The 24,271-nt window shown below is 37.4% G+C and overlaps 1 protein-coding gene across 1 annotated transcript in view; it reads left to right on the top strand.

The window, feature by feature from the left end:
- LOC135687570 (adhesion G protein-coupled receptor V1-like) overlaps positions 1–24,271 on the top strand; it is a 59,671-nt gene that overhangs the window by 12,366 nt on the left and 23,034 nt on the right. Inside the window, exons 17-48 of the mRNA XM_065204163.2 lie at positions 302–507; positions 672–816; positions 1,348–1,559; positions 2,019–2,128; positions 2,511–2,636; positions 2,941–3,146; positions 3,590–3,825; positions 4,080–4,395; positions 4,836–5,027; positions 5,448–5,731; positions 6,207–6,645; positions 6,813–6,976; positions 7,402–7,663; positions 7,965–8,215; positions 8,788–9,008; positions 10,153–10,538; positions 11,004–11,204; positions 11,646–11,893; positions 12,409–12,688; positions 12,872–13,202; positions 13,716–14,356; positions 14,638–15,071; positions 16,156–16,422; positions 17,106–17,505; positions 17,660–17,736; positions 18,457–18,614; positions 18,998–19,453; positions 19,943–20,306; positions 21,496–21,995; positions 22,323–22,491; positions 22,964–23,205; positions 23,804–23,957. Of these exons, the coding sequence (XP_065060235.2) occupies positions 302–507; positions 672–816; positions 1,348–1,559; positions 2,019–2,128; positions 2,511–2,636; positions 2,941–3,146; positions 3,590–3,825; positions 4,080–4,395; positions 4,836–5,027; positions 5,448–5,731; positions 6,207–6,645; positions 6,813–6,976; positions 7,402–7,663; positions 7,965–8,215; positions 8,788–9,008; positions 10,153–10,538; positions 11,004–11,204; positions 11,646–11,893; positions 12,409–12,688; positions 12,872–13,202; positions 13,716–14,356; positions 14,638–15,071; positions 16,156–16,422; positions 17,106–17,505; positions 17,660–17,736; positions 18,457–18,614; positions 18,998–19,453; positions 19,943–20,306; positions 21,496–21,995; positions 22,323–22,491; positions 22,964–23,205; positions 23,804–23,957 (8,678 nt within the window). The remainder of the gene's footprint in view (positions 1–301; positions 508–671; positions 817–1,347; positions 1,560–2,018; positions 2,129–2,510; positions 2,637–2,940; positions 3,147–3,589; positions 3,826–4,079; positions 4,396–4,835; positions 5,028–5,447; positions 5,732–6,206; positions 6,646–6,812; positions 6,977–7,401; positions 7,664–7,964; positions 8,216–8,787; positions 9,009–10,152; positions 10,539–11,003; positions 11,205–11,645; positions 11,894–12,408; positions 12,689–12,871; positions 13,203–13,715; positions 14,357–14,637; positions 15,072–16,155; positions 16,423–17,105; positions 17,506–17,659; positions 17,737–18,456; positions 18,615–18,997; positions 19,454–19,942; positions 20,307–21,495; positions 21,996–22,322; positions 22,492–22,963; positions 23,206–23,803; positions 23,958–24,271) is intronic.

Below are 24,271 nucleotides of genomic sequence, written 5' to 3'. Positions count from 1 at the left end.
AATTTATGAAAATTTTAATGAGACCCAAGCTATAACAGGCATTTCCAAACTGCTTAATAATCATGACCTAAAATTATCCTTCTTAATTATATAAAAAAGCGTAATTTTGTCCTTCTATACGTCAAAATATTGTCTTTAAACTTCTATCCTAGCAAAAAGGTAGTTTTGATACAACAAAATAACTATCCGTCATTTTAATCACAAGAGATTAGATAGATACATCGATAAAACTGTGTAGTGTTTTTATTGAAATTTATGTTGCTTTTGCTGTCCATCTAAGTGTTGTTAAATTGAATTTTAGGAAACTTTTCACAAGGAGGCTATCTAGGCAATCATACCGAGGCTACAATAACTGTGCTGCCTAATGATGATCCATATGGTGTGATTGGATTTGCCTCTTCTTCCATGCAAGTGAGCGTTGCAGAGGATTACCTTCCAGGATTAGTAAATGCAACACACGTGAATCTCACTGTTCAAAGGGAAAAGGGAACTGTAGGAACGATTAAGGTGCGATTTCACTATCTAAAACAACTCTCGTTCTTGTTCCATACTTAACTCAAATTATGCATAATCTGAAAGATGTTTTCTCGTATGTTTGTTTCCGTTTATTCTCTACCTTTGTCAATAATTTTATGGTCCACGATATCAAGAAGGTTTTCGTTGCTTTTCAGGTTGTATGGCAATTGTTTGAAGCTTCAAACGTCCCAAGTCAGATGTGGGACTTCATTTTTTATGGCCAAAGGGGCAACGCTGTGACTGAAAGTGTCGGGCGGATATACAGTGGAACGCCTGCTTTGAAGTTCAACACTAGCAATGGTATTGGTTTATTCATTATATAACAACCATGTCTGTTTTGGTATCAGATGGCAGACGTTAGCCTTTCATTATTGAAGTATCTCTTGAGTAATGACTTGTGTCAGGTCTTCGTTGAAGATATCTAGCCATTAGCGCAGTAAGTCGGGGGTAACGGAGGTTGATGGCCTCCAACAATGGTCAGAAAGTGAGTGTCTGAGAAAGGCTAAAATCAGCAACAAGTTTATGTAAAACCACAGGCATAACTAATTCCAAAAAGTTTTAAAAAGGGATCAAATGCCAGCATTATGAAGAGTGTGGTCATAAAAATCTTCTAAAGATAGTCTCCTAGCCTTCACCTGCTAGGCTCCCTCCACTCGTGTTTAACCTTCCCCTATCCCACACTCTGCCCTTCCCCTAACTTCCCCTTCCCCTATACGCTACTGTATTCAACCTCTTGCAACGAGGCAGTCCATAAAACAATTTTTTGTTTATGCTGTGTTTCTATATGTCCTTACTTTGAAGTACTCTTCGATTCCTATTATATCATTTCAGCTTCATATGTTTATGTTGCCTCACAAAACCAACCAACTCCAGTACAAATCCAAAGTGGTTTTAGCATCAGCATGTGGGTTAAAGCAACTCTGCAAGGTGTTCTCATATCTAAACGAGGTTCTATTACCAATGATGTCATCTTTAAGGTTTCAGTCAGGCTCGATGGTGCCAGGTCACAAATTGTGTTGCAAGCAAAAACTGCCCTATACAACGTAAGTTCTGAATTTGAGTTTGCAATATACTTGAATCTACTGCTTTTGGTATGACCCTTTTTGTATTCCCTTATGCATTCAGCGGAATACAATACTTTTTGAATTTTGCAGCCAACTTTAATTTAGCTTTAAAATCTTATTTAAACGCAAAATTAATCGCTGTAACTGGGAGCTGATTTTTGCTGTAAAAATAGTCTTTATGAATAACTCTAATTGTTTTGGTATTTTCGAGCCGACTATTTGAAAAATTGATATTTCCGAGCCGACTATGGTGATGCAGGTTCATTGCATAGAACTTCGAACATCGAACATCGAACGCGTTTTCAGATTTTCACTCTTCAGTTGGCGTGTCTTCGCTATCGGTTCATAGGATACTTTCTCTCTTAAATTCGTCAGTTACATACATGTTTCTTTCCTTTTTGTCGCCGGTCCAAAGTATTGTCCATTTTCTGTCTACAGGTGTCAACACCAGTAAAACTCTTAGACGGGGCATGGCACTCTTTGATACTCACCATCAGCACAAGCACACTTCTTGTCTACGTCGATGGAACTCAAGTTGATGGGCCGAAGTATGCTTTTTTCTCAAATTACACTGTGAATTATGCCCTTTTTCTAATATTGAGCTATTTTGATATTTGTTACAGAACAGAAGCTCGGTTTTCCGTGGCGTTTCATTAAAAAACATTTTTCAAATCCATATAAATGTATATACATTTTAATAATTGTTGGGTGACTGGCCCAAGTTGAAAACCAGTAACGTTAGGCTACTAGAGCCAAAACTTTTTTGGAGGCAACTTTCTTGAAGACTTTGATAAAAAGCAACAGAATATCATGGCTATAATAATTTTAGACGGGACACTTCGAAAAAATATTTCAGTTTTCAAGTTGCTGTAGCTGTCTGTAGTGATCCGACAAAAACCTTTAGTTAGTTTGATTTTTCGTTATTTTTAGGACCTTAACAAGTGCGATAGATACTGCATCTGGTCTCATACATCTTGGCTGCAATCTGCCATCCTCAGAGCATTTCACTGGTGAACTTCAGGACGTTAGGATGTACTCAAGTGTTTTGATCCCTGCGTACGTATCCCTCTTTCACCAGTTAGTTCCCGTAGTTCGATCAAAATAAAGAAAACAGCAACTGTGTATCTTTGGAAACTTGATGTGGTTTCTGAAGCTGGAACAGCAGTTGAAGAATGGGAATATAAGAAATATCGGTTTTTTATACTTGAGATAGTGTTTGAATAGAATACAGGAAATTTCCGTCTGAAGAGATAAAAAAGCAATAATATGTAGAGTATTAGCATTACAAAGTTTAAAGATGTTTAAGATGACTTTTTAGGGTGATAGAGCGAGATAAATAGCGCCTTTTATTCTTTTTCAGTTTCGTGGCTGAAATCTCATCAAGTCGCAAGGTTATCTCACCGATAAGTGGCTATTTGGATTATGGTCCAGGAGTTTCAATCCAACATATCTTTCTCAGCACAATCGATAACTCAATCCCGGAACCAGAAACTTCATACTCTGTCAAAATAATCGGCATTACTGGAGATGGAAGATTGGGGTCATCCTCAAGCTCTAGAGTAACCAGTAAGTTTGTTCAGTGGCGCTTGGAAATATTTCCTTCATAAGCAAACTGAATCATTTTTGTGCAACATAACAAAAAAACTTCTCGATGACTTTGATTTTATGTTACTTGTGTTAATGCAATTTGCTTGTTCAATGTGACCGAATATTTTAGCAATCTCATCTAAAACTTAATAGCAAGCAGTACTGCTACAGGGACTTATAACGCCTTTTGTCGATTAAGTTAATCATTTGTAAGTTAAAATGAAGCTCATTTGCATATTCGTGAAAACTTTCATTCTTTGAGCAATAATGTCCTAACCTGGTTTTTTGCTTGTTCACTGCATGTTCAAATTAACACTATTTCATTTTTATAGAAATTTTCAAATGTCAAATGTTTCACTTGATAATTTTTTCGTCAGATGAGATAATTATGCAACAGCTTTATTGCCTTACTGTCTTTTTAGTTTTGAAGAGTGACAACGCCAATGGTGTATTCGGGTTTCTGTCTTCGAGCTGTCAATCAAGAAGTTCTGAAAACAAAACGAACATTTCTTTCACCGTCACTAGAACTGTAGGATCGTTTGGTAATGTGCGATTAAACTGGGAGATACGTCACTCAGATGGCGGAAAGCTCCTTGCAACAGACGATTTTCATGCTGCAACTGGCAGTATCACATTTTCTCAAGGGGAAACTTCTAAGGTATTTGTTGTTATATATGAACAGATAAAATACTTTAACCCAACAGCACCCTGTGCAGGATTCAACGTAGTTCATGCCAGAAATTTAAAGGATTGAGTATCAGATGTATTATAGCTTACAATTGCAGACGTTGTAGAAATCTTTTCAGTGGAACATTGTCACACAAGATTTAAGAAAAGAAATTAAGAATTACTTTATTCCTTTTTAATGGATCAAAGCAATTTGTTATTAATTGCTTTTCTGATTAATTGCAGCTGATTGTTGTCAGACCCGTGGATGACAGCGTACCGGAGGTGAACGAGTCTTTTGACCTCAACCTCGTTTCTGCGGTTTCAACCGATGGCACAGTGTCGTCAACGCCCACCAGCGGGGCCAGCATTAAGAGTGATGCAAGCAAGTGCAATGTGACCATACTTGCTAATGACAACCCTAATGGCGTGTTTCAAATCATGACCAGTCGGCCCAACGAAACAGGTTTCATTTCGCCACTTTCTGTGCCACAGAGTATTTATGTCCCAGAAGAGATTGGTAGGGTCAACCTGTATGTTGTCAGGGCACAGGGTGTTCAAGGTAGCTATTGTATCATATCAATTATTCTTCCAAATTTGTCGTGGATTCAACCAGTTGCTGCTCGGCTACAGCACTCATATTAGTGTCATTTGAAAAGCTCAAGCATAGCAATTTGTTTTATTTAGATACATAATTCCAGCAGTGAACTGCGCTTTCTTTTTTATGTTTGTGGTAGTGTAAGCTGCTCGCATTTTGTTGAATGAGCCATCAACAAAGTAGCATCAAATTCAAATCCTGATGTACATTTTACAGCGATGTCTATGTGAACAAAGAACGTATATCAAACTTTTGACGCCATTTAGGAAAGCCATAATTTTATTATAGAATAAATCCCAAAGTATGCTTGCTCTAACTGCAACGAAGCTAAATGATTTTTAATATGTTCACAACACATGCTTTTTTGCTAATAGTTGTTATTTTGTAATTCAATTTTTTTACAGGAAGGGTCGGTTGTGAGTGGAAGACGAACCAAATTTCCGCTCGTGGAAATGTTGATTTTAGAGATGGAGTAGGCAGCATAGTATTGCAGCCAGGGGAGAACATGACAATCATATCAATTGAGATCATTGACAACAAAACCCCAGAACTTGAAAAAATGTTCAATGTACAACTGTATAACCCAACAGGAAAAGGTATCTCAATTTGTGTTTATTCATGTTCGCATTTTAATTAAAGCCTTAATCCAATAACATTTTATTTTCAAACTTAATCAAATCAAACTTAGCTTTTAAACGTACTTTATCTATATGAAAACCCAACCAAAAATAGTTTTGACGCTTGAAAGGTGGGAAAGAGTGTAACTCTAAGCTTAGAGGTTCTATCTTATGTTTATTATCAATGTGTTTTTGTATTTAGGCATTTTTCGGAATCTGATTCCCAATTTTTCAGAACACCCAAACAGAGCTGCTTCTGTATTTAATATTTATATATCAAATAGAGTTAGTTGTCCAACTTAGGTTGTACTCACATTTCTCCAAGTTGTTCCTTGTCACCTTGTAAGCATTTTTGAATCAACATTTTTCGAAATATAATTTTGCCTCATTTTGTTTCAGCCATACTTGGTGCAGCCGCATATGTAAACATCACTATTATGCCCAGCGATAATGCCTATGGTATATTCAGTTTTGCCAGCGAATCATTAGGGATTCATGTCTCAGAATCACCTGGTGCCATGGCAATGCTTACAATTGCTAGGCAGGCAGGCCAGCTTGGGTTTGTCAATGTCACATGGAGGCTTGTCAATGGCAGCTCCGACTTTGGTCTCCAGTCTGGATCAGTATCATTTGTTAATGGTCAATCTGTTGGACAATTTATGATTCCGGTTCTTGATGATGGTGTAAGTTGTTTTTTGTCAGTATCAGTTTTGTCATAGAAGTAATGATATTAAACACACGGAAACCTGTTTTAGATACTTGCTATCAATTTAGCATTAACTAGTAAAATAAGTCTCTCTCTTTCGAATCGAAATTATATTCATAGATATATTCATGTATCTTGGATTTTCACTCCGTACTCAATGGTAGCCGACAGTGCTTTGAAGTATGTCGTTGTGTGATTTTTTAAGCAATTATTTGGGGATGATTTAGCAATTAAATTTTTTAGGGCGTAGAAATCTTTCTGGTTCTTTAATTTTTTACAATTTTTTTATACTTTAAAGCTGTTTTTTATAATATCTAACGATGCTATTCAAAGGAGAGTATTTGCTTCAGGTAGTGCGAAAAAAACAGCGCAAAAATTAGATGTAGATTTGAGATATTCTTCAATAAATGAGATTTTATAATATTACATGAAAATCACACTCCAATTAACAGATTGCAGAATTAACAGAAAGATTCACAGTACAGCTCACCTCAGTTACCAAGGGGAATCTAGCATCACAAAATACAACAGCCACGATCACTATTTCTCCGAATGACGACCCATTTGGCGTCTTCCAAATCTCCTCAACGCCCGTTCGAGTACCAGAACAAAACGGTACTGTTAGCCTAGTAATTTCAAGAGGAGGTGGAGCTCTCGGGGTTGTTAGAGTGTCCTACCAAACGTATATCCCAGCTGCGTCATTACCTGGAGTGACGTATGCTACCCCCAATGTCGACTTCATTCCTGTTGCAAGCTATGTGGATTTTGGAAGGAACCAGAGGTCAGCGTTGATAAACGTGACAATAAAAGCAGATTCCAGCCCTGAATCGGATGAATACATCATGCTGAATCTCACAAGTGTGACCTTAGTCACTGGGGCAGAAGTCGTTGGTAAGATTTAACTGATCTATTATGCCGTTTCTCTGTTCAAAAGATCCCATCTTCTCTTCTATCTCTTCTAATTTGTCTTCAAACAATCCTAGCACGCCATCTGCAATTTGCTCGCTACTTTTTTACGTTAGATATTTCATGTTTGATTTAAACTTATCTTTTTTAAGCAAATTCTCCAAGACTTGGAGCAAGTACAACTGGTACCATAATAATCAGCGAAAATGACGACGCAAATGGGATCTTGCAGCTTTCTGCCGCCGCTGTTACGTTAAGAGAAAGCTTTAGTGGATACTTCTTGAACGTTACTCGAAGCGCAGGAACGTTTGGCCAAGTAGGTCTCCAGCTTCAGTTTGATTAAACCAATCTTCATTTGTCTATTATTTTTCTGTACCTTTGTCTAGAGCTTGATGAAAGTGTATGACATTGCGCATTTTCTCTCTTTTCCTTAAAATTCAGTGTTTATTTCTATTCAATGGCTCTGCAACCATGGGCGGAGCAGATGCTAAACGTTTAAGGAGCTTTGTATAAATCTTGCTCTAAATTTATTTCTTCATTCAGATAGACCTTCCCGAATGGAGCCTGAAATGCGATAGGTTTTACCTGATTGGAAGGGTTGCAGCCCTCTAAGCCCCTATGTTTTTTATGCCCATATTTGCAACTGAACGTAGATGTGCTTCAAGTCTCGTGCAGTCCATAGTTTTTGCATTACCGCGGTATATTCGCCCCTTTTAATTTCATATTCATCACTTATTACAGGTATCAGTGCGATTTACTGTATCAAGCAGCAGTGCAGTTCTTGGATCCGACTACCAGATTTCATCCTACGTTGTCACGTTGAGAGACAGAGAAAGCACTGCTGTATTACCCATGCTCATTTTGAATGACGACATCCCAGAATTCAACGAGTCATTTGTCGTTAGGCTTGAAGAAAGCAGCCTAACTGGAGGAGCAAAGCTAGGCAATCCAAAACAATGTGACGTCACCATTCTTGAGAACGATTATCCTTATGGACGTATCGGTATGCACGATATTCTCCTTGCCTGATTCGCATTTGTAGTTTATGATAAGAAAAGTGAATTTTAAAGAATAAAGTATCAAGTCATATTTTGTTGTATTATCAATAGCGTTATGTAGTTTAATTTGTTTACATAAGCAAAACAACTCACGGTAATATTTGCTCAATGTTTTTGGCTCAATTTCTAAATTTGGGCATTTTATGCTCGTAAAGCTTTATTCAGAATCTTTAACTGAACGCCAAAATTGTTAACTGATTCAATTCTTAAATGCCTAAATCGCTGATTAAGTCTATCTTTCACCAGGATTTGCCAGTGGATCATTGAATGTCACTATCTCTGAGCCAAGCTCGGGGCTGGCTACGGTGAGACTCACGGTTCAACGGTTTGGGGGCACATCTGGGACCGCGCAGGTCGTGTGGAATGCAACGCTTGGTGGCTTGTTGGCGTCTAGTGATGTCACTCCAGCAACCGGAACAGTAAGCTTTCTCAGTGGAGAGAATAATAAAGAAATACAGCTATCCGTTCAAGCTGATAACATCCCAGAAGATAACGAGGTATAATTAAGCTTTTTTGTTGTTTAGAAAGCCTGATTGTTTCTTGTTAGGGCCCACAGATAGATACTTCTGATCTGTGTATTTTTAAAGGCTCTTTTCCTAGTTTTGTAAGTAATCTAACTAAGTAAGACGTAAAGCTGCACAGAGATCCGTGAGTGAAACTAGCTCCATTTGCGATTGTTCTGCCTCATTTGCGATTGTTCTGCCTCATTTGTGGCACAAATACGGCCAGAGTATATATACAACCTCGTTTCCAGATCATCATTTTAACTAGGGCCCTTTGCGCAAATAATTATTAGTGTTTTTTGCTGCAATGTTTCTTGAAGTTAGTTTTTGCAGATGCTTTTCATATTGGTGTGAATTGTATAACCTCACTTGGAGGGCAAATTATGATGGAGTACCGTATTACGATATAAGAACGCATAGAAGTCTCTGTGGAAGCTAGAATTGTTATTATAAATTTCTAATGTGCCAGGGAATCAATAAAATTTCCTATCAATATTTTTCAAAGAATTTTAGCTTTTGTGCGTACCATTTTGAACATGGATTTATTTTGAAACGTTGTCTTTTAGGCGATTCAAGTGACTTTGATTTCAGTTACAAACGGAAATGCAGCGATAGACGATTCTCTGCGAACAGCTGTTGTTAATATTCCTGCTAACGACGATCCATATGGTATTGTGCAGTTCAACCAGTCATCAATGGTCGTAACTGAAATGGAAACTGACTATTTCGTCAATATATCAGTGGTTAGACATCGAGGACTTTTTGGTACCATTCGTTTGTACTACAGGTTTGTTGACTTTCTATTTGTCGTCAAGTATGACGTTAGCATACCGCCATTAGCTTGCCTTCTTTTTGAAAGCATATCATTCTGATACCTTCGTTTTGAATATCAGAGTTTGAGTGAAGAAAGCAAGACATGTTATAGTTTTTTAGGTGTTCCTGGATTAGTTTCGGTTTAAGCCATTAGTACGATTGGAACCCTATGGAACGATCATATGCATCTGTAAATCCCAGACTTTTTCTGTAAGTCAGGGCTTTACAGATGCATATGATTTTCTTAGTCTTTGATAGTAATTAGTAACAGTAAACTTAATCAAGAACCTCAATATTTGGCAACCTGCAGCAGATTGTCTTTCCCTGATAGTGCAACTTGCGTTTAAGAGCCTATTTTAGAGACCAGCTAGCCTCACCAATAGTAATAACATCAAAATAAACCTTTGATACATGATTCTAACGTATAAATTTTTTACCCTACATTTACCCTGTGTATTTTAAACGCAAAGAGCAGCCTGACTGACTGACTTATCGTAGTTTAATTAAGTTGATTCTATAAAAGTGTATATTGTAGCTTTGTCGCCGTCGTCTGATTTTCTCGTTGAATGAATAGCTAGTCAGTTACAGTTTAGTTTATTCAGTAGATCTTTACAGAGGATGTAGTTGGTGAATTCCGGTCAGCTCGTATTTTAGATTATCTAATCGCTTCGTTCGAGTCGCAGTGGATTTAATGCCAGTTATGGTTCGCTTGTTGTGGCTGTTGGTAAGTTATCGAATGTATTTGTTGGATCACCTGTCTCGAATCATTCTCCTTTATCTATAAGCAGTCTTAGAACTTCAAGATGCAGATTTAGTAAGTCATTAGTTCAAGACAAACTCTTATTCAATAATGTTGTTTATCTGTTTGATGCTTCTTACAAAATATTTTAGTAAAGATACTGTGTCTAATATTTTCTTAATTTCGTAATTGGCATTATTTTTTGTGAATAGTTAAGGGAAATAGTTTAAGTAATTAGAATGTTTTAGTCTTGCTTTTATTCTGTGTCAACTACATCCACGATATAGACTAGTACTGGACGTCTAAGATTTTATAGCAAATTTTGATCCTGCGTGATTTAAAACTATATTCCCGACTTTACTTCTCTTTTTCTTAATAGAACCGACACAGCTACATCAGCGCTCAACCAAGCAATAAGTGGTGGCGATTTTGAAACAGTTGTAGGCCAGTCAATTACCATGCCACCCAATATTGCCTCAGGGCATGTACAAGTGAAAATACTGAAAGACAATGTTGCTGAAGTCGATGAGCAATTCCTTGTTGAAATATACAGGGCAGAGGTGGTAGGACTGCCGTCTGGCTCAAGCCCTAATGTTCGTATTGGTGCTCCAAGCGTCATCAACGTTACGATTGCTGCGAACGATCAACCTTATGGCCTTTTTGGTATTTATTTTAAAGACACTGGTACTATTGGTACAACCTATTATCTGATTGAACCAGAAACTGGCCAGAGCAGCGTAACATTCGAAATTAGAAGAAGTCAGGGTGGGTTTTTTTGTATTTATCAAACCTACTTGCATTAAATTTTGGTCCTAACCTCTTTATCTAAATTGTTTACCTTATTGCAAAAAATTTCAATAAAATTAAATCGAAAGCTAGATAAAGAAGAAAATATTCGCCAATACACTATCCGTACCTAGAGGAATTGACTATCAGAAGATCATTCTGAACCTAGTACATGAAAATATAGCATGACTTGTTACTACCACGATATTACCAATAAGGTTCCCAGAGCAAAAGGAGATTGTCCAGAGGTAGGATAACCAACTTTTTAGACACTTTAGTTAGGGCTCAGACAATTGTTCGTTCCAGCTGGCTCCAAGCTTATAATCTTTGTACCGTAATAAAGGCTCCGCCTAATCGGTAGATTTTTTAGACTTTCGGTTATTGATAAAAAAGGCCGAAAGCCTCATCAACTTCTAGTTTCAAATAAATCTTTATTTGTCTCAGGTCTTCTTGGCACAGTTGCAGTGTCATGGCGTAGTGCTAGTGGCTCTTCTGTCAATATGTCAACTGATGTTGCTGGCGCATCAGGTGGTCGGTTCACGTTTTTCCCTGGCGAATCAAGCAAAGAAATCACAATAGCCGTGAACAGCGACAATATCCCAGAATCAGATGAAAGTCTGATTGTTGAGTTGTACAGCGCTGAAGGTATTGCTGCTATGATTTGCAAAACCAATCTTGGAATTTAACTTAATGAAGTCGAATTTGAAGAAAAAGGGGCAGCATTTAAACTAAGGCTACTTGAAAGCCACTTAATACTAAATTTGGAATAAATTATTTGGTATTTCTCAAGCATGACTTATTTAATGAAGATCAATAAGAATGCAGGTGAAATAAGATTCGTTTGGTAAAAAGATTCGAAAAAGCAATTAAAACCTATAAGCTTATCTTTTCCCTTCTAATTCTTATTCTTTATAATTTGTCTTATTTGTCTTTATACATATTTATAAAACTTTATAAAACAAGTATTCTTCTACCACTAGATCTTCAGAAATTCAGTTTATGATTTTGTTTTGAAATTATCTAGAAATCTTTTATTCTTCTTGAAAGTGAATTTGAAATGGAGGTTTTCATGTTACCTTTATAAAGGTGGTGCAGTTATCAATTCATCGAGGCAACGAGCTACGCTTATCATCATGGCAAACGATGGGGTTGGTGGCAGGATTGGCTTTAGCCAGGGTTCGAGATCAAAAACTGTAAACGAAGGACAAACAGTCTCCCTTACTGTTTATAGAACAGCTCCAGCAGCTGGTAACGTCACTCTTAATTGGACTATTGCAGGAATTAATGCCTCAAAAGATTTCAGGGAGTCAAATGGAAAGATTTTCCTCAAAGAGGTATAAATGTTTTGCCGGAGTCAATTGGGAGGTTTACTAATCTCAATCTTTTTGCGACGAATAAAACTTTCAGTTAATAATTCCCTAGTTGAAATTTTTTGTCACAAGAACTTATCATGTAAAGTACGAATGCTTGTTATGAACAGTCAGCCTGTGAAACCACTTTGGTATCCGGCTTCTAAAATTAAGTATAAAGAAGACTTAAATTCTTTGAATCATGGCTGAAAATGGAAAGCAGTATTTGTTTTCGTTGGTAATATTTTGTGCCTCAACACTTGTCTACCACTAGAACTTAGTTGGTAAATCTGATTGGTCGAAATGAGCCAAAATGAATACGAAGTTAGCTTTGCGTGTGTTTCCGTTTTCTGTGGCGTGGACTGCTTTTCCAAAGCGTTAGTTCTGCTTGTCTGTTTTTAATAAAATTTACCTTAAAATATTTAATTCGTTAATTTCTGGTCACTGACTTATAAAGAAGAAGTATCATGATCGATAAAAGTTTTGTGTATTGACTTTAGGGACTCACAAGTACCACTCTCATGATCACAACCGTGAACGACTCAACTCCTGAAAACCACGAAACGTTCACAGTCCAGTTAGCAGATCCTATAACATCGGGTATATCACATACTGGTGCAGCGGTTCTTGTTCCTGGTGACTCTACAGCTATCATAGTAATTGGCGCCAGTGATGAACCTCATGGTGTAGTGGAATTCGCTACTCGTGCCCAGCCGATAAGAGTGACTGAGGACATTGGCACTGTCGAGCTACGGGTTGTCCGTATTATGGGAAATATAGGTTAGATATTACATATCAACATAACAAAGATTTTCTTTTGATTCTTTTTTAAATTCACAACAGGTTTTAATTAGGTGTTATATATTCATATCAAAATAGAAGACTTAGATCTAGATTTAGGTGCTAGGTGCCTACCCTTGCCTTACCAATGCAGCTTAAACTAGCATCACTGTCTCCCCCTAGGTGATATTGCAGTGCATTACCTGCTACGTGGGGCACAGATCAGCCAAACAATCACTGCTGGTACCTACGGCCAAGACTTTAATAGCACTGCCACCAACCTGCTGATTATACCTGATGGAAGAGACTCAGCAACTATACGTGTGAATATAATCAATGACGATATTGCAGAACAAGATGAAGCATTTTATGTTAACATCACTGATGTGAAATTGGTAGGCGGGAAAAATGTTACTACTCCTCCGAAAATCGGGAGTTTGAATTATATGCAGATTCAAATCGAAGCTAATGATGGCACTCAAGGCGAACTTGCATTTGCTTCCCAGTTTGAAAGGTATGTCTTTAAATGAGGTCTTAAGCATGCTAGCCAACTAGATTGCAACAACAGCACGCCGAATGAGTTCTACTCGAGTGTTATGCCATTTTATGCCCGTGCTCAGTTGCCACAGTTTGTAATGTTTATATATTAAACTCTAAATGGCGTCTGATTTGCGACTTACTTTCTTCGTTCTCTCTTCCTACATGCGAAATTTTTTTACTCAAATTGCTTTCATTTATTAGTATATTGTTAGTCTATATGTATATTAGTATGTTTCTTTCTGGGCCTCTTTTCTAATTTATATTTATCTCCTTTTTGTTATCGCATTGTGAGAAATTTTACTGTGTTTATTTAGATGTGATGCCTGTACGAATTTTTGCCTCTATCTTTAAATCTATTCAGCTGCTTCTAAAAACTCTTTTGGCAATTTCTCAAAGTTTCCTATCCCATCCCTTTCCTACCCTGCCTACCATCGAGCCAAATTGCAGTAGGACTCCCACCAAATTGCAGTATGTTTGTCATTTTCAGAATCAATGTACCAGAAGATATTGGCAGCTTCAATATCACAGTGATACGTCACAAAGGGAACTTTGGCAACGTCTACGCATTCTATTATTTGAATCGGCTGACAGCATCTGCCAATGATTTCGATATTCCAGGTGGAGTAATGGCTGGAGGGCCCGCCAGAATCGCCTTTGCGAACGGCGAAAGAGTGCGCAACATCACTGTTTACATAACTAATGACAACATAACTGAAACGGACGAGCAATTTGAGCTTGGACTTACTATACAGAATGCTGTGAATAACGGAGGGGTGAAGATCGGGCGTCCTGATAAGGCTAGGGTCACTATAATTGCCAATGACGATGCAAACGGCGTGTTGCGTTTTGCCGAGAGATCGATCATCCAGAATGTAACTGAACCAGCAGGCACGCCTTCTACAGGCAACACAGCAACATTCTACATCGAAAGAAATATCGGATACTTTGGCACTGTTACTTTGCAATGGCGCGTTCTTGGAGTAAACAGTTCAGCTGACGTCACACCTATTAATGGGCTGATTACATTTGAACCCAATGTTAGAGAAAATAATTTTCAAGTTAGTGCTGTTGCTGACAACATACCTGAGCTGAAGAAGACTTACACCATCCAAATATCTATCGTTTCAGGTATATTTTTCTGCTTTGCCACAGAAGCATTCAAACTAATATTTTATTTGACTCTTAAAATGCTCGTTGTTGTATCACAGTCAAAATTCCTTTATTATGTGTATGTCTTTATGAGTTAATAAAGTATCGATTTTCGATCGGAATTTCGCATGAGATGTTATATATCGTTTACAATCTGAACAAGGATATTTTTTGAAGTTCAGTTTCGTTCTATCAAGGGTGAAAGCTCTTTGAATCATATTTTTATTTTCTTCGATGACTTTATGTTTGTTACCTTAAAGGTGGTGCTAGGGTGACATCCCCATCTATGGCCACTTTGAACATTGCTGCAAACGATGATCCAAATGGAGTGCTAAGCGTTAGGGCATTACCCTCCCTCGCCAGTAGCATTAACATCGAAGAGAAAACAAAGTTTATTAACACTGTTGTAAGGAGACAGGGGGGCAGCCTTGGTAAAGTAACTGTGCAGTATCTGACGAGACAGGGAACAGCCCTTTCGACGATGGGGACAAATATTTCTTTTGGCTACGATCAAGTATTGAGCACAAGATCAGCAGAAAGCTTTCATTCTTTCTCTGCTTACGGTGTACAGTATTTGCTGTTGGCCAGCAGTCACAGAAAGCAAGCTGTTGGATCCGAAGTGAAGAGCAACGTTGCAACTGAGCCTTTTGACTCGACACTTTTCAGATGGCAAGGCAGCTTCTTCCCATTACTTGTGAGTAGTCAATTGATTAGCTGTAAGATAGAGTTATTCTTTATTGTTCAATTATCATCATTACTACAAGTTATATACTTTAGAACATGTAATTTCTTTACACAGTGAATTTGAAATGATACAGTAAATCACACACCTTTTTAAATCGTTTATTCTTTCTTGTTACATGATTCAATTTGGTTTTGTCTTGGAGATGCAAAGTTTTTTGATCATTTTTTGCAAAGCTAGTTTTTTCAATGTTTAAGTTGGAGAATCAAGAGTCTCCCTCCAGGGATCCTTTTGCGCACAGTCCTCACTTAGATTTATTCGTTTCAAATTAAATTCCAGGCCGTTTAAAAACAAGCCATTACAAATTGTTTCTTTGTAGTCAACCCACGTGTTGTTTATAGTACGAAAAAGGCCCTTCCGTCCATTCAAAAGGACTGCGTTCCTGCCACACAAAAAAGTCCCGTTGTATATGAATTTACGTGCCAGCGTGATTCTGGCTACGTAGGACGCACCACCCAAAGATTGGAGGATAGAATAAAACAACATGTTCCGCCTAGCATTAGAAGCAAAACTCGTCCCCAAAGAGAACAGCCATCTCGGTCTTGCAGATCTAAAAGTACAACTAAAACCTACGATTCTGGTATCGGGCAGCATTTACTGTAAAACCCAGATTGTGCAAAAAACTATAATGGCGACATGTTTCGGATTATTGGTAAAGCCCGATCGTCGTTCCACCTAGCAGTTTTGGAATCTTTCTACATAAGCACGAAAAACCGCTACTGTGTAGACAAAAGGAGTTCGTTTTCACCTTAGGACTCCATTGGTAACATTTTCAATAGGCAAGCGGCACTGATTGGTCAACCTCAAAAGTCATGTGTTCATGTTTCTGATTGGCCTATTTCGATCTACAACTGGGTATATATATTTCCTAGCTTAGAGTTTTCGGTCTATGTTCTGACGTTTTAAACTCTGAAGAGTGTCAGACGAAAAGCTTTAGTTTACTAAATGCTTTTTTAAAAGCCATTTTCGAATTTAATTCTTAGTTACCTACTTGCACCTTTTCTAAACGGATGTTTAATTGTCTTTTGTCTTTCAGAGCATCGATACAGATGGCGCAACAAAGTGGGCCACGTTTGAGGAAAGAAACGTTTCATATCTTGTTGCCATTAATCATGGAACAAACGGACGATTTGAAGTTATGTCACAAGTCATGAGAATGCATCGAAATCTTACGATCGATTTTGTTCAGAACATTGCAACCAAGGGAGCGTCTGATGTTGCCTTCTTCCGGTCGGGAGGATCATTGTACATGGTTATCGCCAACATGAAAGATAATTTAGGAAACACTGTCCAACAGTTGCAGGTATTCTGCCTCCCATTTGACCTGTGACCTATGAGCCTGTGACCTCCTTTAAAATACATTGGTTAATAATTGTGCATTTGTCCATATGCATACCATTATGATTTTTATGCAATATAATCGATTTTGTTAAGCCCCCCCCCAAAAAAAAGCCAAAAAGCTTTTTTAAAACAAATTACCTAAAAGAGCCTTTCTAGGCATGAAATTCTTGGCCTTAGACCTGTGGTATTGTTAGAGTCAGTGCCTAAAAGCCAATGCTTACATGCTTAATTTCAAGTGTAGATTTATTTCGGTTCCTTTTCTATGAGTTCTAAAAACGGAAAACCTAACGCATTTGTCTTGCACCTGAGTATAAATGAAGAACCTTCATTGCCCATGATATGTTAAAGAATGTTTGCTTTGTACTCGAATAATGACCGACAAGCAACAAAAATGTTTGGAAGATGCGAACTCCTTTGAATACAACACTGAAAGTCGAGATACAAACTGTCTGCGTAAGAGAAACTTTTTCCATGCAATTTTGCTGTCTGGTTAAAATTATTACACTTATGAGCAGATAAAGTCAGCTAACGGCAATGTAAATTCTTTCCAATTTAATAGGATTTATTTGAACTTCTCTTTATCAGAGTAAGCTACCAAAGCAATTTCATTCTCGTTGAAATATAGCGAATGCATTTGTCTTTAAGCTGCTTCGATGGCAAGAGTCGCGATTTGTTTTGGAAAGTGCCAGTGTTGAAACGAAAGGAGCTTCAGCCTTGGCTGTTTGTACCGTGAACGGCCTAACCCACCTGGCTGTTGCTAACAGCTATGACTCATCCATGGCAACATACACCACAGCCTCTCACGTGTATTCTTGGTCTGATACCAATAGGAGGTTCTCATTGGTCCAATCTATTCAGACACATGGAGCAACAGATGTTGAATGCACCAAAATAGGGAACGACCATTATTTGTTTTTCACCAACTCAAAAGCGAGCTCAAGACTGTACCGCTACAAGACAACCAGTCCTTCTGGTTTTATTGAAAGACAAGAAATTAACCTGCAAGGTGCAAGATCTGGGAAATTTTTCAAATGGAGTTATACAGGCAAGCAATGATTCATTATGTTTTCTTTGATGCTCTTCATATGAAGAGGTATTTTTAATCCTGTAGCTTGTAATTTATAAATTTTGCTATTGACATTTTCCAATTAATTTAGTGCCTTTCCAAATTTCGTCAATGTATTCCCCTTTTATTTTAGAATACCTTGTCATCGCTGGAAACACTTCGGTTTTGTATCAGTGGAATAATAGCACTAAAGGTTTCCAGAATGTTACGGTAAATAATTTATCAAAAGTGAATTTATGCACATTATTTAGTGTATTTGTTATGAGTCTAAGCCTCTGCGATGCCAGTGCATATTGGACTCAGGGCACCAATTGGATGCTAGTGGCAACCCATTATATTGAATTATCGTATAAATATATTAAGAAGCTTGATTAGTAGAAAATATTCCAATGAATCTCCACTCTTGAAGGTCATCGACTGAATTACCACGTGCAATCATTGTTAGGCGTTCTGTTACCTTCTTTCGTGCAACCTCCATCTTGAGCTCGATTTTCATATTCCCTTATAATATCTAGATTGCATTTTGATTACAAGACAAGTATTTTTTTGTGAACTTGTCTGTTAATTTTGAGTGTGTAACGTCGTAGACATGAGAGGTCTCTTTTTGTCGTGGAAGGTAGTTTGTCTCAACACATCAAAACTGTTGAAGATCTGTTTGCAAATCAGTCCTCCTTCATGAAGTACTTTCATTGAAATCTACTTGGAACATCAAATTTTTGTTGGCAACGTAGTTTCAGAATGGTTGCTTTGCTATCAGAATCGATATTTCCCTTTGTTAATAGAGATGAACCAGAAAAACTGGTCTATCATGTACTCGTCAAAAGGCTGAGTGATACAGCCAATGGGAATGGGCAGGTAGATCTCTCAATGCCATACATAAATTTCCGATGGATTCTGTTGCTCTTCAATGCATATCTTTCTTAAATACAGAACATACCTGTCCAGAATACGATGAACATACAGCCATTCACTGCCACTGATGCTGTCACTGGTGAGCTGCAGTATCTTGCTGTCACTGAAGGAGTTTCATCCAGCAGTTACCTTATGAGGCTGGCAATGCTGTCCGAAACAGCTGATTTTGTTCCAAGGTTTGTAATTCAAAACTGCTCAATATCACATTTCACGTAATTACTTTATCTTGGTTGAATACAGAAAACTAGTTCAGAGCTGACATTTTAGATGCTTGCCCTTTATTTTTTTTTTTCATATTGTTGCTTGGCGTGCTAGAAAATACTGAAAACAATTGTGCTTTTAATCTGGGTTTTCAACATCTTTAGTAGTCTTGAGTTTCGCCTAGATAATTTGATGATTAGAGAAGCTATTCTCTCAGTTTTGCTCGCTTTCAGAATCCATCAAAAGAGCCCAGTTTTCATTTTTGCACTTTGGAAATTGAATAGTTCGAATACTTTGCTTGCGACCTTTATTTCAACCAAAAAGGTATGAATTTTTTTTAACAATGTCCTTTTTCCAGGCGTGGGCAGCTCACATTTTATGAAGGCCAGACATCTTTGAATTTAGGGTTGACTGTGCTATTAGACAGTCGCCCTGAAATGGACGAAAGCTTTTCGTTGGACCTTGAAATGCCGCAAGGAGGTGCTAGCCTGGCAACAAGCCCAAACCTAGCAGTAACGATATTATCAAACGACAATGCCTATGGGCGAATGGCATTTTCTGACAGTTCTCTTCGTGTAAATATCACCGAGCAATCCTGGGATTCTGTGTTGCAGCTGAACGTTTTGAGAGAATACGGGAGCTTTGGACAAGTCTCTTTATACTGGAACATAACGAGCATGGATAGAAGCACCGTCGTTGACCTACATCCAACATCCGGGCAGGTTAACTTGAATCAAGGCATTTCTTCGGCAAATATCTTGATCTATGTACGTGCTGATGGTATCCCAGAGCTGAACGAAAAATTCAGAGTCAGGTTCGGTACCTTTTGTAATAGGGCGTTCATAACCTTGTCTTATTGACAGCTATTTATGTCAAAAAATATTGCTTATAAGTGCAAGATATTTCAGAGAAGAGAGATATCAGAGATAAAGATCTGTCTGATCTTCTTTTGAATAAAATTATGTTTGCAGTTATTCCTCGTCTATCGGCTGCAATGTTCTGCATTAAAATGTACCTCTTCGAGGTTGGGAAGAACTTGACTTTTGGCCTTCATACTGTGCAACGGTAGAGTGGAGCATGTATCGTTTTTACTTATTAATACACAAAAATGAAAGCTGTCTACAATTCTGTTTTTCTAACGAATCTTCACAGATTGAAACATCCATACATTTTGTACATAGTCGTTACGGGTGGCTCTATCATTTAAGCTATGTAATTTTTTGATTTTCTAAAGCCATGCATACTGTGTCATTATAATGGGATTTTCCTCTGCATCCATTCATATGATTTTCTTCCTTACCAGTTTAACAAGTGTGTCCATAGCTGGCAGTGCAGCTTCAAACAGAGGCCCAACAATAAACCACCTCAAAAGCTCCTCCATTGTTACCATCTTGGCTAACAACGATCCTTACGGCGTAGTTAGTTGGAAGAATCGTTTCGAAATCACGACAAAAGAGAAGGAAGTCAATTCAAGTGCAGTTCTCATCCTTAGCAGAGCTTTTGGAGCTCTAGGGGATATAAGGGTCGCATATGAAACTCAGCAGGCTGTCAACGTTTCAAGGAATGAAAGAAAGGCAACACCTGGTGTTGATTATTTCACCCAAAAATCCACTGTTTTGATAAGACAAGGAGTAAAAGAGGCTATTGTTTACATCAAAGTGAGACATGTAAGTAATGCTGGATATTTTGGTTTAAATGGCATTTTTGGCATGTATAGCAGAATAGATGCTCTACAAAGATATAATTGCTTGAGTTTACTTAATACAAACAAGTGTCCATCTCTTATCATTCGTAAAATCCCAAGCTACTCAGAGCCCTTAAAACTTTTAACAGTTGGAATTTATTTTTCCTTGTAAAGTGCGCTGTTTAATCAATAAACTGATCAATGTATCCAATGCCTTTTGATTCTCCACAATTTTATAATAATGTTTTAATGATTAATTGATAAAGATCGATGATTCGTTGGGTGATTAAGTGATTTTCATTGGTAACTTACTAAACAAATTATTCGCTTTAACTTATTAATTTATCAATTGATTAACTGACTAACCTTTTTTTAATGATTAAATTCTTAAATTATTTATTATTAATTGTTCCGCAGAAAGAGAAGATGTCAGAGATTCTTGTTCAATCTAACCCTGTAAGCTTACTGACTAACTTAAAGATATAGAATATTACTTTAAAATATTACTTTTTTCAATTCATTAACAACTCTTATATTCTGTAAACTCTGTTGTTGAACTTTAAAGTGTAAAAAATTCCTTATATTCAAGAAGAGCTGCAGGCCAATAGTCCTTAAAAAACTAACCTTTGTTTAGATTATTAATGTTAAAGTGTACAATGTTACATTAAACGATACTATCGTAATACTAATATACAATATATCATAATACGATTTGCATTTTATTAATGTAATTTTAAATATTAACTCTCAGCTGATAAGAAGAGTATATAGCTAAATTTATCTAAATACATCTAAACAGTAGCATCGAGAGTATAATTTTGACTCCTGCATCCTTTTTGCAATACTTAAAGGAGTTCACTGTGCAATACTGGGCCCTCAAACTATACGAGCGGTGGATTATTGATCGAGAACAAAGAACCAATTAGAAAAAAGAACGGTTACCTTTTGGCGGTTATACGCCGTTTATATTCTGAGGATATTTTTTACGCTTCTCTGAAATATTTTCAAGTGCTGTAGTTCAGATGGCAATTCAGATAATATGTTGGCTTTTCAAGCAGATTATTTCAGTTGATTTTTCGAAATATCTTTAAGGTTTTTCAGACATAATGATAAATTTGCGTTTTTTTAAGAAACATTAAGCCCTGCATTGACCTTCCATTGTTGATATTTAGGACAACGACACCAGCGTCAATGAGATCTTTAATGTCAACATCACAGATGTCTATCTTGTTTCTGGTACTCCTGTTCCAAATTCTCCTCGAATTGACCAAAATAAACGCGTAACTGAGGTTGTCATTACAGAAGCCATTCTCAATCGAGGCTCCGTTGAGTTTGAAAGCCCACTTATTCGCCGAGTGGCAGAAAACTCTGGAGTTATTTCTCTCAACCTTGTAAGAAGCAACGGAACACAAGGATCTGTTGGAGTCCATTTTGTTGTCAACCTGAGAAATGCCAGTTACAATGACTTTGCTCCAAAGAGTGGTCTTGTTACATTCTCTCATAATACAACTCGTGCGGTGTTAACCATAACCATTGTCAATGATAACCTTCCGGAGCTGGACGAGTCTTTTGACGTCACTTTGATCAAGCCTGCTGGTGGAGTTAAAATTGGACAAAAAAGTACAGTGGAAGTCACCATAACTCAGAATGATTTCCCTTACGGTCTTTTAAGGTTTGTTATTTCGTAGGTTTTCTATAAGGCTGATTTTTAAGTAAATATGAAGATCAGTGTTCTCTCAAAGCTTTTGAGCACCGCATACGGCCGATGTTTAAATTTTGCAAGGCAAATGCTGACATTTTTCCAGTTATGTCTCTATACATTCTGTGACAATATGCTTTATAATTCATTCATTGAAAAAAACGTGAAAATCAATTCTTTGTGGAACGCATCCTAGAGATTCCCTAACATGTCATAGATGCTTCATAAATCAGTTTTTGTTGATTATTCTCTATAATTATTCTGTTGCCAGTGTCGTAGATGATACTTTTTTATCTGCAGCTTCAACAGTGGCTCACGTGTTGTAACAGGCGTCAATGAGGGTCAGATAGTACGGCTGACAGTCGACAGGACCCAAGGTCTTTATCGCACTGTAACTGTTGACTGGAGCTGTGGCAGCGCTGCCCAGAGTGACCTTACCCCCTGGCAGGGAACCCTGACATTTGCTGAGGTATATATTGGTGTATTCATAATAAGAAGGGATCTTGTGTACCATCTCTTTCTTTTTTAATGTGTTCTGCATTTGCTGCAATAATATTGCAATTTCACACTTTCCTAGATCAGAAATTACATTCCTAGGGCTGGGCTTATGTTTTCATTTTTATAATGATACTAGATCATTCGATGGAATGTGTAAAAAGAAAATCTGTGATAACAAGGACTCGTTAACAAAACGCGGGTCTAGACATATGATTTTCAAGGCCAAGCAAGCATCAAACCATTCAACTTTTACTGCACAGATTTAGCAAATCTTATCGTTATGCGTTGGTAGCAAAAAGCAGCGTTAACACCTATTTTTCATATATCTAGCATATTCTAAAACTATCGTTGCTATTGTTTATCCATATGCTTGTATAATTGTCTTGTTAACTTGAAGTAAAGAAAATCATAATAACAGCTTTTTTGGTGGATCGCCTTTCTAGAATGTGACTGTGGCAACAATCACAATCCAGACTTTGAATGACACCATCCCAGAGCTTACAGAACAGTTCACCTGCAGCTTGAGCAACCCACAAAACGGTGCTGCCATTTCTGAGCACAACAATGCGACAATCTCTATCGTGCCAAGTGATAAACCTTATGGTATTATCTCCATTGCTGCAGCATCAAGGAGTCTTGTTGTTGCTGAACCAATGACTGGCTACAATGGCGTGTTTTCCATAAGGTAATTACGTACATCGTCTTACCGATATCTTTTGTTTTATTGTGTGGTATTTCACTCATGCCGGCTTTATCAGTAAAAAGCAACAATTTCATAAAGGCTTTCCAAATTCAATCGTGATTTGCAGAGCAAGAATTAATTCACTTTAGAGGTAAACAAGTAGTTCAATGATTTCAACAAGACTAGTCAAGTCCCTAATGCAATATATGGACTTATCTTCCTCCAAGGTCTTGCGCGAATTTCTTTCACGTCACACTTATCATGTACATAATCAGTTGCTTTTTTCTATCTTGAGAAACGAATTTTCTTCGAAAACGTGCTTGAACTAACATCAGTTATGCCCAACTAACTTAAACTTCATATAGCTTTTTCTGTATATGTTAATGGCGATAGAGTTGTCTTTGTCTCCATCCCCCGTTGATATTTCACTGTGGTCTCGTTATATGATTCGTATGAAGTGTCTCAAGTAGTTTGTTACTGCAAAGGTTTTATTTAATAGGAATGAATCGAGAAGAATTTTAATTATAACTATATATGTGCAAGTGGGTTATATGTGCAAGTTGTATAATATTTGAACCTCGTATGTCTCCATCCCCAACAGCATTTTACGAAGTATTGGATTTGATGGCCAGGTTTCAGCTCAGTGGAGACTAGGCGCTGTAGCTGGGGCAGACGATACAAACTCTACATTTAATGTAACCAGTGGCGTCGTTGTCTTTCCATCTGGTGTGTCAACTCAAAGAGTTTACCTTCGCGTAAGTATTAAAAGAGAGAATTTACCTTACAGATCTAATTTGTTTTGAAGTGTAAACTTGTTTGAACGAAGTTGTAGATCTAATATATTTGGATATATTTCTATTAGAAGATAACGCGGAAAAGAGAACCTTACCATATTTGAGTACATTTAAAACAAGGAACCGACCAAACGCCACATTCTTCCTCTCACGTTACTTTTGAGCCGCATCTAGATTTATTTATCTATTTGCCTTTAGCTATTTTTTGACTCTAAACCCTGCTTTTCTGTGCTATCTTCAAATTTTGCCTTGCTAAAGTCTTATTTGGATTCTTC

The sequence above is a fragment of the Rhopilema esculentum genome, chromosome 20, assembly GCF_057945365.1.
Source record: "Rhopilema esculentum isolate cy_ngs chromosome 20, ASM5794536v1, whole genome shotgun sequence".
In the NCBI taxonomy this organism is placed as follows: domain Eukaryota; kingdom Metazoa; phylum Cnidaria; class Scyphozoa; order Rhizostomeae; family Rhizostomatidae; genus Rhopilema; species Rhopilema esculentum.
Note: the sequence above shows the minus strand (reverse complement) of the source record. Positions and strands in the feature narration are given on the sequence as shown.